The following is a 12515-nucleotide window of genomic DNA, read 5'->3' as shown; positions in this document are numbered from 1 at the left end:
CCGTGGATCTTAAAGTAGATAACTAGTGACAACTTTGATTAACCTAGTGGTTCTCAACATAGTACAAATTTCTTATGGATGTAGAACGTTTAATGACAGGTTTGTGCAGTTGTGACAAGTTACTAGAATGGTTTTTTGATGAAGGGTCTAGGCCCGAAACGCCAGCTTTTGTGCTCCTGAGATGCTGCTTGGCCTGCTGCGTTCATTCAACTTCACACTTTGTTATCTTGGATTCTCCAGCATCTGCAGTTCACATTATCTCCGTACTTGCAGTGTTGCTTTGTTATAAAGCATATCTCCACATATATTCTCAACTTTTTTATTAGTGTGCAATATGCTCCCACTACTCTACACTCCCATATTGTGTTTGGGTTCTGGATCTCAGCAGGAAGAGTTCAACATCTGTGCAAGGACCAGGAGATCAAGAGGAATTAAAAGGAATTTAATGGGTCAGATTATTGTTTTTGAAACAGTAAGGGTTTGGTGCTTTACTTTCCAATATAAATTAAAGAAAACTGAATTTGTCATAAACTAGAATGAGCTAGACAAATAGACAAGTCTGTCAACCAAAATCAATCTAGATCATTAGGGCAAGCTACGTTATCTCTTACATCAACGAAAACAGCAAACAGGTAATGATAATATAACTCTCATCTGAATATTAAGACCTCACAGAAGATAATTGGTCTAAGACACTTTGCAGGAAACTATGTCATACTTGTTTGAGTTGTCCCTATTTTTCCCATGCAATAATGGAAATAATAGAAATAGAGCAAAAATGTTATATCATTTGTACAACTGTGCTGAAGCAGAAGCCATTTGAGAGGACTCCTCTTGAGATTTTGAAAGTTCTATTTCTTGAACTGGGCAGCAACATTTAGGTTTTCAGTGGCATCTTTTCCATTCTCAAATATCTCCTTTATCAGGTGATGTAGTCCTAATGTTACCTTCTGAAGTTGTGTTGATGTATGGCATATTTGAACTCTCACTGCAGCAGAATTAGAATAATTCAACAATATCCTCAATAATCATCAATACTACATTTAACTTAAAGCCACAACATAAACAAACAAAGCATTAATTTCCTAGACACCGCTGTATTTAAACTGGCACAAGACAACAGGCACAAGTTAGAAACAAAATATTTTTTAAAAATACAACAAATAGCTTCTTTATGCAAAATGCCATCACAATAGATATGTCTTCACAGATTGGGGAGGTTGCAACTAACACTTGCATGTTGTCTCCAGCATAGCCCTGCATCTTAATTAATTCACAGTGTGGGACGATTAATTAAACAACTAACACATTCTCATTTATTTCTTGAAAAGCATTCTTTACTTTTCTGCATTATCTGCAGTTTAGACTTAGTTTCAGGATCTGTTCTTAAAGCTGTAAGAATGCTGTCAAAATGCTATTGCTCAGACATATGTGTGAGTGGAGTCTTGAGTGATGTAGAGACATGACCATTGTCTGCAGCACATTCAGTGTGTTTGCCTTGTAAGCTGCTGGCAAATGCTCCAGGTATGTCATTGATGCATCATAGTACCTTTCAGCTCCATGTCTGGTCTCTTGGCTGATCCCTGCTAGCAACATGACAAGCTGCCTGCCTTTGTACCTGCACTAAGAGGCAAGGCAAGGCAGAAGTATGTTGAGTTAGTCATGCTGCGGCTCACGTAGTGAAGGTACACTCACAGCGCTGTTAGGAAGGGACATTCAGGATTTTGACGGTGTGATGATGAAGGAAAGGCACTTTATTTTCAAACCACAACTTTGGGGCAATTTGCAGGTGATATTCCGTGAACAGTACAGCAAAGTGCAAAAAGGCAAAACAAACCAATAGAGATGCTGTGAGTGCCCAAGTCGATAATGAAGTGAGTAAGCGCTAAGAGATCTAGTGAGAAGCCCTGAGCTGCACACTGCTCAGATACACGAAGTGGTTGCCTGTCCTCGCATGCAAACTGACCTGGTGGCAGCATTACTCCAAAATCCAATTTTATACTGCAGAATTGTATTGTAAATAGGTCAGAGGGGTTGTGCCATGATGACTTGGTACATGTCTGATGCCAACCTTTGTGGATGGAAAATCCAAGCGATCACTATTCATGGACGGCACTCTGAGATTCGGGGACTGCTATCCAAACTGGACTCCCAGAGAAGCATGAAGTGATCAGGAGTCACAAGTTATTTGCTCTGCTTTTCATATCAGGAAGTGTTGTAGTTTAACTTCTTTCTGTTACATAGAAGAATAGGAAATTGCATATAATTGAGGTGAATTTACTACTAATAGGATTTAAATAGGCCTCTCACTGCTCAGTAGTGAGATTCTCATCTCACCATTCAAATGTTATATAAAAAATATCAAGTGTTATTTTCTCACTGTTAGAGATTCTCATTTTTCCGATCTTGCCATATTTTCCCAACTGACTTACCATTGCCAACATCATTTAGGGGTTTAGAAAATTCCGTCTAATTAATGAATGCGGCACATATAAAAATGATATGTTGTGGGAAAGGAGTTTTCAAGAATGTAGCAGTGTAATTGTGTTACCTTGAATGTGGGTCCTACCAAAAACAAGAATCAACATGTCTCACAACATCAAAAGAAAACCTGACACCTTAAGTATAAGGAGATTAGCTGTTACAGTGATCAGTAGCAAATACCAAGAAGATTAATACATACAGCTGGAAGGGATAATTATCTGTAAATTACCACCAGTGCTCTTCAATTTAATTTAAAAAGCCTGGCATATCACACAAAACTCATATTTCTGAGATTTTTCATTGTGTTTTCATTGGAAAACAGCATTCAATCCAGACTGAAAGACAGCTAATGAGATAGATAGAAAAAGATGCTGCTGCGACACGTTTATGAAGTAAGTAGTGAGGTTCACCCTGGCACTAAATATGCAATAAGCAATTGTACTCGTATAAGTTGAAACCAAGTTCTTCTTGTTATCTAGGTGACTCCGACAAGGCCGAATTTCTATTGCCCATCCCAAATTGCTGAGAAACTGAAGAGAGACAGCGCCAATCCTGCAGCTTCTGCCAATTGAAGTGCAAAGGCAACAGATACAAGGGAGTACCACCTGCAAGTTCTTTCTAAAATCATGGCTTGAAAACATAGAGCCTTTCATGAATTACCAGAGGGTCAGAATCTCGGAAGTGCAACCCTAACAGTGCTGTGAGTGTATCTTCACCATGTGGCCTGTCTCAGTGCAAGACAGCAGCTCAGCACTACCTTCTCAAGGACTGTTAGACATGGGCAGCAAATGTCAGCATTACCTTGGATGCTCACATCTTGTGAATGAATTTTTAGGAATACAGGGAGCTCAAGTTTAGGCCTTTATCTTGAAAAGGTTCAGTCTTTGCAGTGACGGTGCTGAATTTAAGCACTTTCCCATAATTATGGTGTTAGTGATTTTTCTTGCTAAACCATGAATTGCTGAAGTGAATCCTATAGCCATATATTGCAGCCACATCACACTAAATGTGGAAGAGTGACCACTCAGTTTGACAGGTGAGGCCTGATCAAGCTCTGGAATTTCTTACAGCTGCATGCAAGTGAATGCTCGATATTTTCAGTGCTTACTTGTCACTTGATTTTGATTATTTTGTGATTATAGCCAGAATCTTTTCTGTTACTTTCAAACTCATTGGAGTGTATTTTTCCCAGCGCTGCTTGATTGTTATTCTGCTCAAGTGGATCGCCCACTGCTATTAGAACGCACCCAATCTTCATTGCATTGATTTCTGCCAGATGACTAAATCAACAGCAAAGGCAAAAATGTACCCCATTCAATGTCTCAAATTGCTGACAAACAATGCTGGTGTGGTACATCTTTCATGTTTTTTTTAAAGTTTATGATTCACTAAATATAGCCACGTGTAGAAGAAGAATAATCTTGATCAACAGTGTACTCTTCCAGTTACTTTGCCTTACTTCCTTTTAAACAAAGAAGAACTATAATTTTATGGAACCAGATACAAACTGTAATTACTGTTAATTTGGCAATGGTTGTATTTGCTGGCCCAGAAAGGATGGCTCAGGGCAGTGTTATTTTGTAAAGGAGATAGAAACTTGCCTTCTTGCTGTCCAGCAGTTGTACTTCTAAACTTTTACAAATGTAAACTTTTCTGACATAACATGTTCATTTTCTGCAGCAATAGAAGAATGTTGTCTATGTGTATCATAAATAGTTTGATAATGTAAATGTAGCAGCTTGGTTTTATTGTAGGACAAATGAAGCCTTACATATCGGTCACCTTAAATGAAATAATGAAGATTTGTGTAATCAGATTGGCATTCCCCATTACTGTTAATTTTGAAAAATGTAAAGAAATTTGAACCCTAATCTGTCTGCCAGGATCCTTTAAGCTGAATCAGGTTTACATACTCTTTTCCTCTTGTTCAACATCTGGAACGCTGAAGGTAGCTCAAGGGTATTTTCACCTTATCTGCGCTTTTGTTAGAATTTGATACAATCTTCCCCAAAGACCCTTTGATTAGGTGGCAACTGCTTGCTCTGATCTTTCGGTTAACTTTCCACAGGAGGTTGCCATCACCAGCCGAGATGCTGTTGTCTGTCACTTTATACATTTTAACTTATCTTGCCTCTTGGTTGAAATTTTCGCTGCAGAGAGAAAAAAAATAGTTTCACGTTCAACTGGAACTGATTAGTGATTACATTTTCAAGGAAAAGCCTGCATACAATGGGAATAAAATTTAACGAACACCCTACTTTCCATTTACTGCGACAAGATTGCATGAGCAAAATGGTGCAATGAATTCTGGGAATTGTGATCAGTCATTCTCAATGTCCATAGAGTTGGCATATATGAAAACGACAGGACTTAATTAAATTTATACTGTTGGATTTATTTATTTTTGTACTGATGAGATGGTTTCAAAAATCCATTATCTGAATGGTTATTTTGATAATTGTTATTATTTATGTCTAAAAATCTTCATGTTTCACACACAGATTGTCTGGATTTCACAAAAAAACCAAAACACATGTTGGCCATTAGATATTAGGTGTCATGTGGTTGCACATATAGAATAAGAATTTTACAGGTTCTTATTTAGAATTTCCCCGACTGCTGTCCTTGCAGAGCTGGTGTCCTGATACATCTACAGGCTGTGGGTTTACACCTTGTCCAAGTGATTATCATTCCAGTGAATTCTGGTGGTTTATTTCTTTGGAGGACATTCAATCCACGACCAATCTACACTTCTACTCAATATTAAAGCACCACCCAATGAATGTCACCTGGAGTCGAATAAACGGCTGAAATTCAACCACCTCTCAACTAACCTTTACTTTCCACTTCAAAGAATACAGAGGCTAATTTGAGCAACCTTCTGGAGGCTGAGATTAGTTAATTTATGACAGATTTTGATTTGAATTTAGGACTTTTCTACAAAACAGAACTGATCTAAATACTCCACCAGGAACTCTTGAAGTGATTAATACCTGTTCTAATAATGAGATAATTCAAATCAGCCCCACAATGGATCCCCCGCAATCTGTACCCAATTACCCAACTACTCCCCTACCTAATCTGACTACATTCCTGACACTAATTGAGTAATTCCCACATGCCAGCAGATTGGTTCTCTCCTGATGAGAGCAACCAATGGAGCCAACCGTTTTACTACCGCATGGATCCAACTATACCATCACCCCCATCAGACCCAACTACATCAGCCCACCTGCTGAAAACCTCCCACAACAATCCACATTCACTTACTCACTCATCCATTAACTAACTCATTCTCATTCTTTCAAAGGTTTGACCCCTTTAAAAGGGTACCTGAATACAGCAGCTGCTGCTGTACAAAAGGGATATGTTCTCCACTTGCCTCGACTCTACCATTCTGGGAGAAATTGTTGGGTCAGAAAAAACCTTTACGAGTAGCAACAATGCTTGGAGTCATTTTTCAGATATTCCACTGTAGAGGCTAAAGATCTAATAAGCGTTGTGGTTGTGGTGGGGAGAGCTGCAGTTTGCAGGGGAAGCAAATATGTACTGAGATTTTGACGAAAGGGAGATTAAACTTCTGTTCTTAAGTTTGTGAGTGAGGCATTGTACTTTTTTTGTCGCACTTTTATTGGTGATATATCCAGGTAGGGAGATAGTGATACAGTGGTGATGTCACTAAGCGAGTAATCCAGAGGCACAGATTAATGTTCAAGGGGTGTGGATTCAAATCCTATAGCAATTGATGAAATTTCAATTCAGATGATGAAATTGTAAGGTCTGTGTAATAGTATCGTGAAACAACTATTCTCATATAAAATCACGTTTCACTCGTGCTTTAGGGAAGGAAATCTGCCATTCTTACCCGATCTGTCATATGTGTGACTGCAGGCCCACAGCAACATGGTTAGATATTAATTGCCTTCTAAAATGGCCAAGTATATTACTCATTTCAAGGACAATTAAGACTGAGCAATAAATGCTAGTCTTGCCAGTGCCAACCACATCCTGTGAAAAGAATTAAAAACAAAAGGCATTTTCTCATTGAATTCTATGACAGTGAAATCTTGTTAGAACATTGATTCAGTAAGACCGTAAGAAAAAGGATCGGGGTCGGCCATTCGGCCCTTTCAGCCTGCCCCACCATTTAGCACAGTCACATCTGATCTTCTCCTGCAACTCCATATCCTGCATTTCCACAATACACCCTGATTCATTTAAGATCCAAAAATTGAAAAATCTGCCTTGAAATATTCAATGACTGGATATCTGTGATCTTTGGGGTAGAGAATTTGAACAATTCACAAAGCATTGAGTGAACAAATCTTTATTCGTTTCAGTCCTAAATGGTCAATCCATTATTCTGAGTTTAAGTGTCTTGAGTTGACTTCATATTCAGAGATTTACAGAAAACTTCACTGAAAATAATTAACAATCCTTGTCGATATTTTAAAAAGTTTCTTGGTTCATAATGAGAGGATTTGCCAATTTACGTCAGTAGTCCAACCCAATATAATTGTTGCAGGATTTTTGGAATGCATTGTCTAAATGTCAGTTTATTATGTTTTCAATTAGTAATGTATCAACAAGTTATTCTTCAAACTAGAGGATAAAAATCAATTTGTGTCAGAACAAGGGCAAATACCTGGTTAGAAGATTTATCTATCTTTTCTCTCACATGTTCCTTTTCTGTATGTTGTTTAATCTAAAACTTTGTTCCTAAAATTGTTTTTACTGGAAGTGTCACCCATTTGTGTGATTGACCCTGTTTATACATTATATGAGTTAATTCTGTCCTTTTTTTCATGCACTGTCAGGAGCACCCAAGTAATTCAGGGCTTTTTTTCTCTGACTCGAATAATGTAACTGAATGGCCGGGAAACCACCTTACTTTACATGCAAATACAGCAAATAGTGATCAGTATTTTGATCCAACTTTGGTGTGTGAAAATCTGCACAGAGATGCAGACAGCCATTATTGGAGTAGCCCAGTAGATCATTGTGAAGGTGCAAAGAGATGGCAAAATTATTCTGTGAGTTATAAAGGCTAACCTGTCATTAAGCAGAGGGTTCAGCAGCATGTGAAGAGATCAAGTTCAAAGATGATTGTGTTCTGGCATGACACAGAGTACACAGTGTCATTGAAAGATGACTGTGTATAACAGTTGCCATATGATCATTCCATACCTGCCTTTTTCTGCAGAAAGTCACAGCAAAGGAGGATGGATCTTTGGGACTGCCACCTTAGTTGAAGAACACAACATCCAGGAGTATTCATCAGGTACTACAACATGGGAGATACGTTCAACTTTTATACTTCACTAGTTGACTCTCAGTCGGAGTGTTTTTGGGAGAATGCCCTTGGAGAGGAGCAGAAGAAATTGACCAGCATTATATCAGACAGAATGAACTTTGGCTATATCAAGGCACTCAGGAACCTCGGATTGGCCTTCTTAGGTCAGAAGTCACACAACGTCAGGTTATAGTTCAACAGGTTTATTTGAAATCACAGGCTTTCGAAGCAGTGCGCTGTCATTACCAGATGAAGGAGCAAAACTCTAAAAGCTTGTGTTTTCCAATACACCTGTTGGACTGTAAGCTGATGTTGTGTGATTTTTGACCTTATCCATTCCAGTCCCTCACCAGCACCTCTACATCATGGTCTTCTTACAGCAGAAAAGATTAAGGGGAGATTTGATGGAACCATTCCAGCATTTTCAAAGATCAACAAAGAACAAAAAAATTACAGCACAGGAACGGGCCCTTCATCCTTCCAAGCCTGTACTGATCCAGATTCTCTATCTAAATCTGTAGCCTATTTTCCAAGGATCTATATTCCTCTGCTCCCTACCCATTCATGTATCTGTCTAGATACATCCTAAATGATACTATTATGCCCACCTCTACCACCTCCGCTGGCAACGTGTTCCAGGCACCCACCACCCTTTGTGTAAAGAACTTTCCACGCATATCTCCCTTAAACTTTTCCCCCTCTCACCTTGGAATCATGACCCTTAGTAAGTGAGTCCCCAACTCTGGGAAAAAGCTTCCTGCTGTCCACTCTGTCTCTACCTCTTATGATTTTGTAGACCGCAATCAGGTCTCCCCCCAACCTCCGTTTTCCTAATGTAAATAATCCTAATCTACTCAACTTCTCTTCATATCTAGCACAGTCCATACCAGGCAACATCCTGGTGAAACTCCTCTGCACCCTCTCCAAAACATCCACATTCTTTTGGTAATGTGGCAACTAGAACTGTACGCAGTATTGCAAATGTGGTTGAATCAAAGTCCTATACAATTGTAACATGACTTGCCAACTCTAATACTCAATGACCCGTCTGATGAATGAAAGTATGCCGTATGCGTGTATTGACCTGTGTTGCCACCTTCAGGGTACAATGGACCTGAACACCCAGATATCTCTGTGCATCAATTTTTCCCAGGGTTTTTCTAGTTACCGTATAGTTCGCTCTTGAATTGGATCTTCCAAAATGCATCACCTCGCATTTGCCTGGATTGAACTCCATCTGCCATTTCTCCGCCCAACTCTCCAATCTATCTATACTCTGCTGCATTCTCCAACAGTTCCATTCACTATCTGCTACTCCATCAATCTTAGTGTCATCTGCAACTTGCTAATTAGACCATCTAAAACCTTCCTCCAGATCAATTATGTATATCACAAACAACAGTGATCCCAATACGGTTCCCTGTGGAACACCACTGGCCACAGTTCTGCAGTTTGAGAAACTCCTTTCCACTACAACTCTCTGTCTCCTGTTGCCCAGCCAGTTCTCTATCCATCTGGCTAATACACCCTGGACCCCATGCAACTTCACTTTCTCCATCAGCCTACCATGGGGAACCTTATCAAACACCTTACTGAAGTCCATGTATATGACATCTACGGCCTTTTTCTCATCTATTAACTTTGTCATTTCCTCAAAGAATTCTATCAAGTTGGTAAGACATGACCTTCCCTGCACAAGACCATGCTGCCTATCACTAATAAGCCCATTTTCTTACAACTGTAAATAGATCTTATCCCTCAGTATCTTCTCCTGCAGCTTCCTCACCACTGATGCCAGGCTCACTGGTCTATAATTTCCTGGATTATCCTTGCTATCCTTCTTAAACACGGGGACAATATTACCAATTCTCCAGTCCTCCAGGATGTCACCCGTGCTCAAGGATGCTGCAAAAATTTCTGTTAAGGCCCTGGCTATTTCCTCTCTTTTTTCCCTTAGTAACCTGGGATAGATCCCATCCGGACCTGGGGACTTGTCCACCCTAATGCCTTTTAGAATACCCAACACTTTCCTCCCTCCTTATGCTAACTTGATCTAGAGTAATGAAACATCTATCCCTAACCTCAACATCCGTCATGCCCCTCTCCTCAGTGAATACTGACGCAAAGCACTCGTTAAGAGTCTCGCTCATTTTTGCTGACTCCTCACATAACTTCCCTCCTTTGTCCTTGAGTGGGCCAATCCTTTCTCTAGTTACCCTCTTGCTCCTTATGTATGAATAAAAGGCTTTAGGATTTTCCTTAACCCTGTTGATAAAGATATTTCATGACTCTTTTAGCACTCTTAATTCCTCATTTCAGATTGGTCCTACTTTTCTGATATTCTTCCAAAGTTTTGTCTGTTTTCAGTTGCCTCGACCTTTCATATGCTTCCTTTTTCCTCTTTGCTTGTCTCACAATTTCATCTGTCATCCATGGTTCCCTAATCTTGCCCTTTCTGTCCCTCATTTTCACAGGGACATGTCTGTCATGCATTCTTATCAACCTCTCTTTAAAAGTCTCCCACATATCAAATGTGGATTTACCCTCAAACAGCTGCACCCAATCCACATTCCCCAGCTCCTGTCAAATTTTGCTATAGTTGCCCTTTCCCCAGTTCGGCACTCTTCCTTTAGGAAACTCTCTTCTTTGTCCATCAGTATTCTAAAATTTACAGAACTGTGATCACTATTCCCAAAGTAATCCCCTACTGAAACTTCAACCACCTGGCTGGGCTCATTCCCCAATACCAGGCCCAGCATGGCAACTTCCTGAGTTGGACTATTTACATACTGCTCTAGAAAACCGTCCTGGATGCTCCTGACAAATTCTGCTCTATCTAAGCCCCTAACACTAAGTGAATCCCAGTCAATGCTGGGAAAATTAAAATCTCCCATCACCACCCCCTGTTGCTCCTATATCTTTCCATAATCTGTCTACGTATTTGTGCCTCTATCTCATGCTCACCGTTGGGAGGCCTGTAGTAGAGCCCCAACATTGTTACCAACTTTCGATGGAAAGGAAGAAATATATCAATATATATAGCACCTATAGGAATATTCTGAAGACTTATAGTCAATGAAATATTTCTGATGTCATCCCTATTGCAGGAATTTTACAGCAAGATTCTACAAACAGCAATGTGATACCTTGATAATCCATTTCCTTTGATATAGATTGAAGGCCACCAAGTATATTTCCCTTGGAAATTGTGGCATGAGACTGGACTTTACCAATGGTATGCAATTCCCAAAATAATAGCCACAATTGTGCATTACAGCTTATTGCCTTTTCCCACGTGAGTAAAATTAAAATTCAATGTGACAGCAGTGTAGATGCAAGACATGTTTGATTTATTGAATGGTAAAACATTATCAATGAAACCTGGTATTACCTGACAATGCCACAGCTACCAGTGGTCTCTTGGTCAAAGTGGGATGATCTGTATCTTGGCCACAACTTCCCTGCTCGACTCCATTGCCATTAACGTAAAACTTGAAAAAGCAAATGTGACACACAGTTAAATTTCACATGTAAAGTTTTAAAAGTCCCTTTGTTCATTATTGTTATTGGTAGTGATTCATTTCAACAAAGAGCTAAGTGTTCAGATGCACCTCCTAGTTTCCACGCTTGATGATTACCAGGGTGTGAGAGACATTTTCTTTCTTGGGGTAAAGAATGTATTGGTGTCAATTTGCATTCACTCTTTACTGAGCATTGTTATGACCAGGTGAGGATGGGGTATTGGCTTCCCTCTTTTTAGCTCTCTCTGGTTCAGTTGTAACAGATCTTTTAAATTTATTTTCGGAATGCAGCTATCACATTTTAATTAAAACATTTCTTAGATTAAAAACAACAGCAACTTCTTTGCAAATGGCTTTGTTTACTTCTCCTTGGGTCTCCCAAAGTTTTCTCCAATCTGATGTCAGGTGATGATGACAGCTATTTTATATCTATGTTTCTTTCTTTATTAAAATCGTTTCAGTTCAAGAAAGGTCTCAGAAGATCAGATCTTGGAAGTTGAAATTTGATTGGCCGTATTTCCTCACCAGCATAACCATATTCATATTAGCACCTAATTGTTTGCTAACAATTCGATGCTGCAGCCTCAGCTGACTCTCTCTTCTGGGCATTTTAGTGGATATTGTTCAAGGTAAATCTGAGCAGGGATCATGGAAAGATTGTAAGTGCACTCAAAGCTTTGTAGAGACTCTGCCATCCAAAAAACATGACATTGATCGCCTCAATTTCTCTGCACCTCCTCATCCGTTTTAATTGAATCTCCCTCTGAATTCATTGCACTCCATGCTCTCAGATCCAACCTTGACTTTTGAATCAAGCCGGCTGAGAAGGGTGGTGCTGTTGTTGTCTGGTGTACTGGTCTGTACATTACAGAGGCTGAACTCCACCTCTCAGATACCTCCACCTATCTCCGCTTGGACCAAGATCTCACAATTGAACATCAGGCTATTATGTCCACAGTAGTCACTAATCTCATTTTGTCTAGTGATCTCCCCCTGTCACTGCCTCCAAGCTCAAAGACCCCAGTCTTACACAGCTTGCTTCTACCTCCTTCCCAAAATCTACAAACAGGACTGCCTGGGCAGACCAGGGTGGCATGGTGCCTCAGTGGTTATCACAGCTGCCTTGCAATGCCAGGGATCTGGGTTTGATTTTGCCCCTGAGTGACTGCCTGTGTGGGGTTTTCGTATTCTTCCCATGTCTGCATGGACTTCTTCTG

The 12515-nt window shown here is 39.8% G+C and overlaps 1 protein-coding gene across 1 annotated transcript in view; it reads left to right on the top strand.

Annotated features, from left to right (window-relative positions):
- The window catches only part of irx5a (iroquois homeobox 5a), a 312578-nt gene that overhangs the window by 48717 nt on the left and 251346 nt on the right, over positions 1-12515 (top strand). Inside the window, exon 4 of the mRNA XM_048546230.2 lies at positions 7688-7765. Coding sequence (XP_048402187.1) covers positions 7688-7765 — 78 coding nt within the window. The remainder of the gene's footprint in view (positions 1-7687; positions 7766-12515) is intronic.

This window comes from Stegostoma tigrinum, chromosome 16, assembly GCF_030684315.1.
Source record: "Stegostoma tigrinum isolate sSteTig4 chromosome 16, sSteTig4.hap1, whole genome shotgun sequence".
NCBI classification, from domain to species: domain Eukaryota; kingdom Metazoa; phylum Chordata; class Chondrichthyes; order Orectolobiformes; family Stegostomatidae; genus Stegostoma; species Stegostoma tigrinum.
The sequence above is the reverse complement of the archived record's forward strand: the minus strand, read 5'-3'. Positions and strand labels throughout refer to the sequence as shown.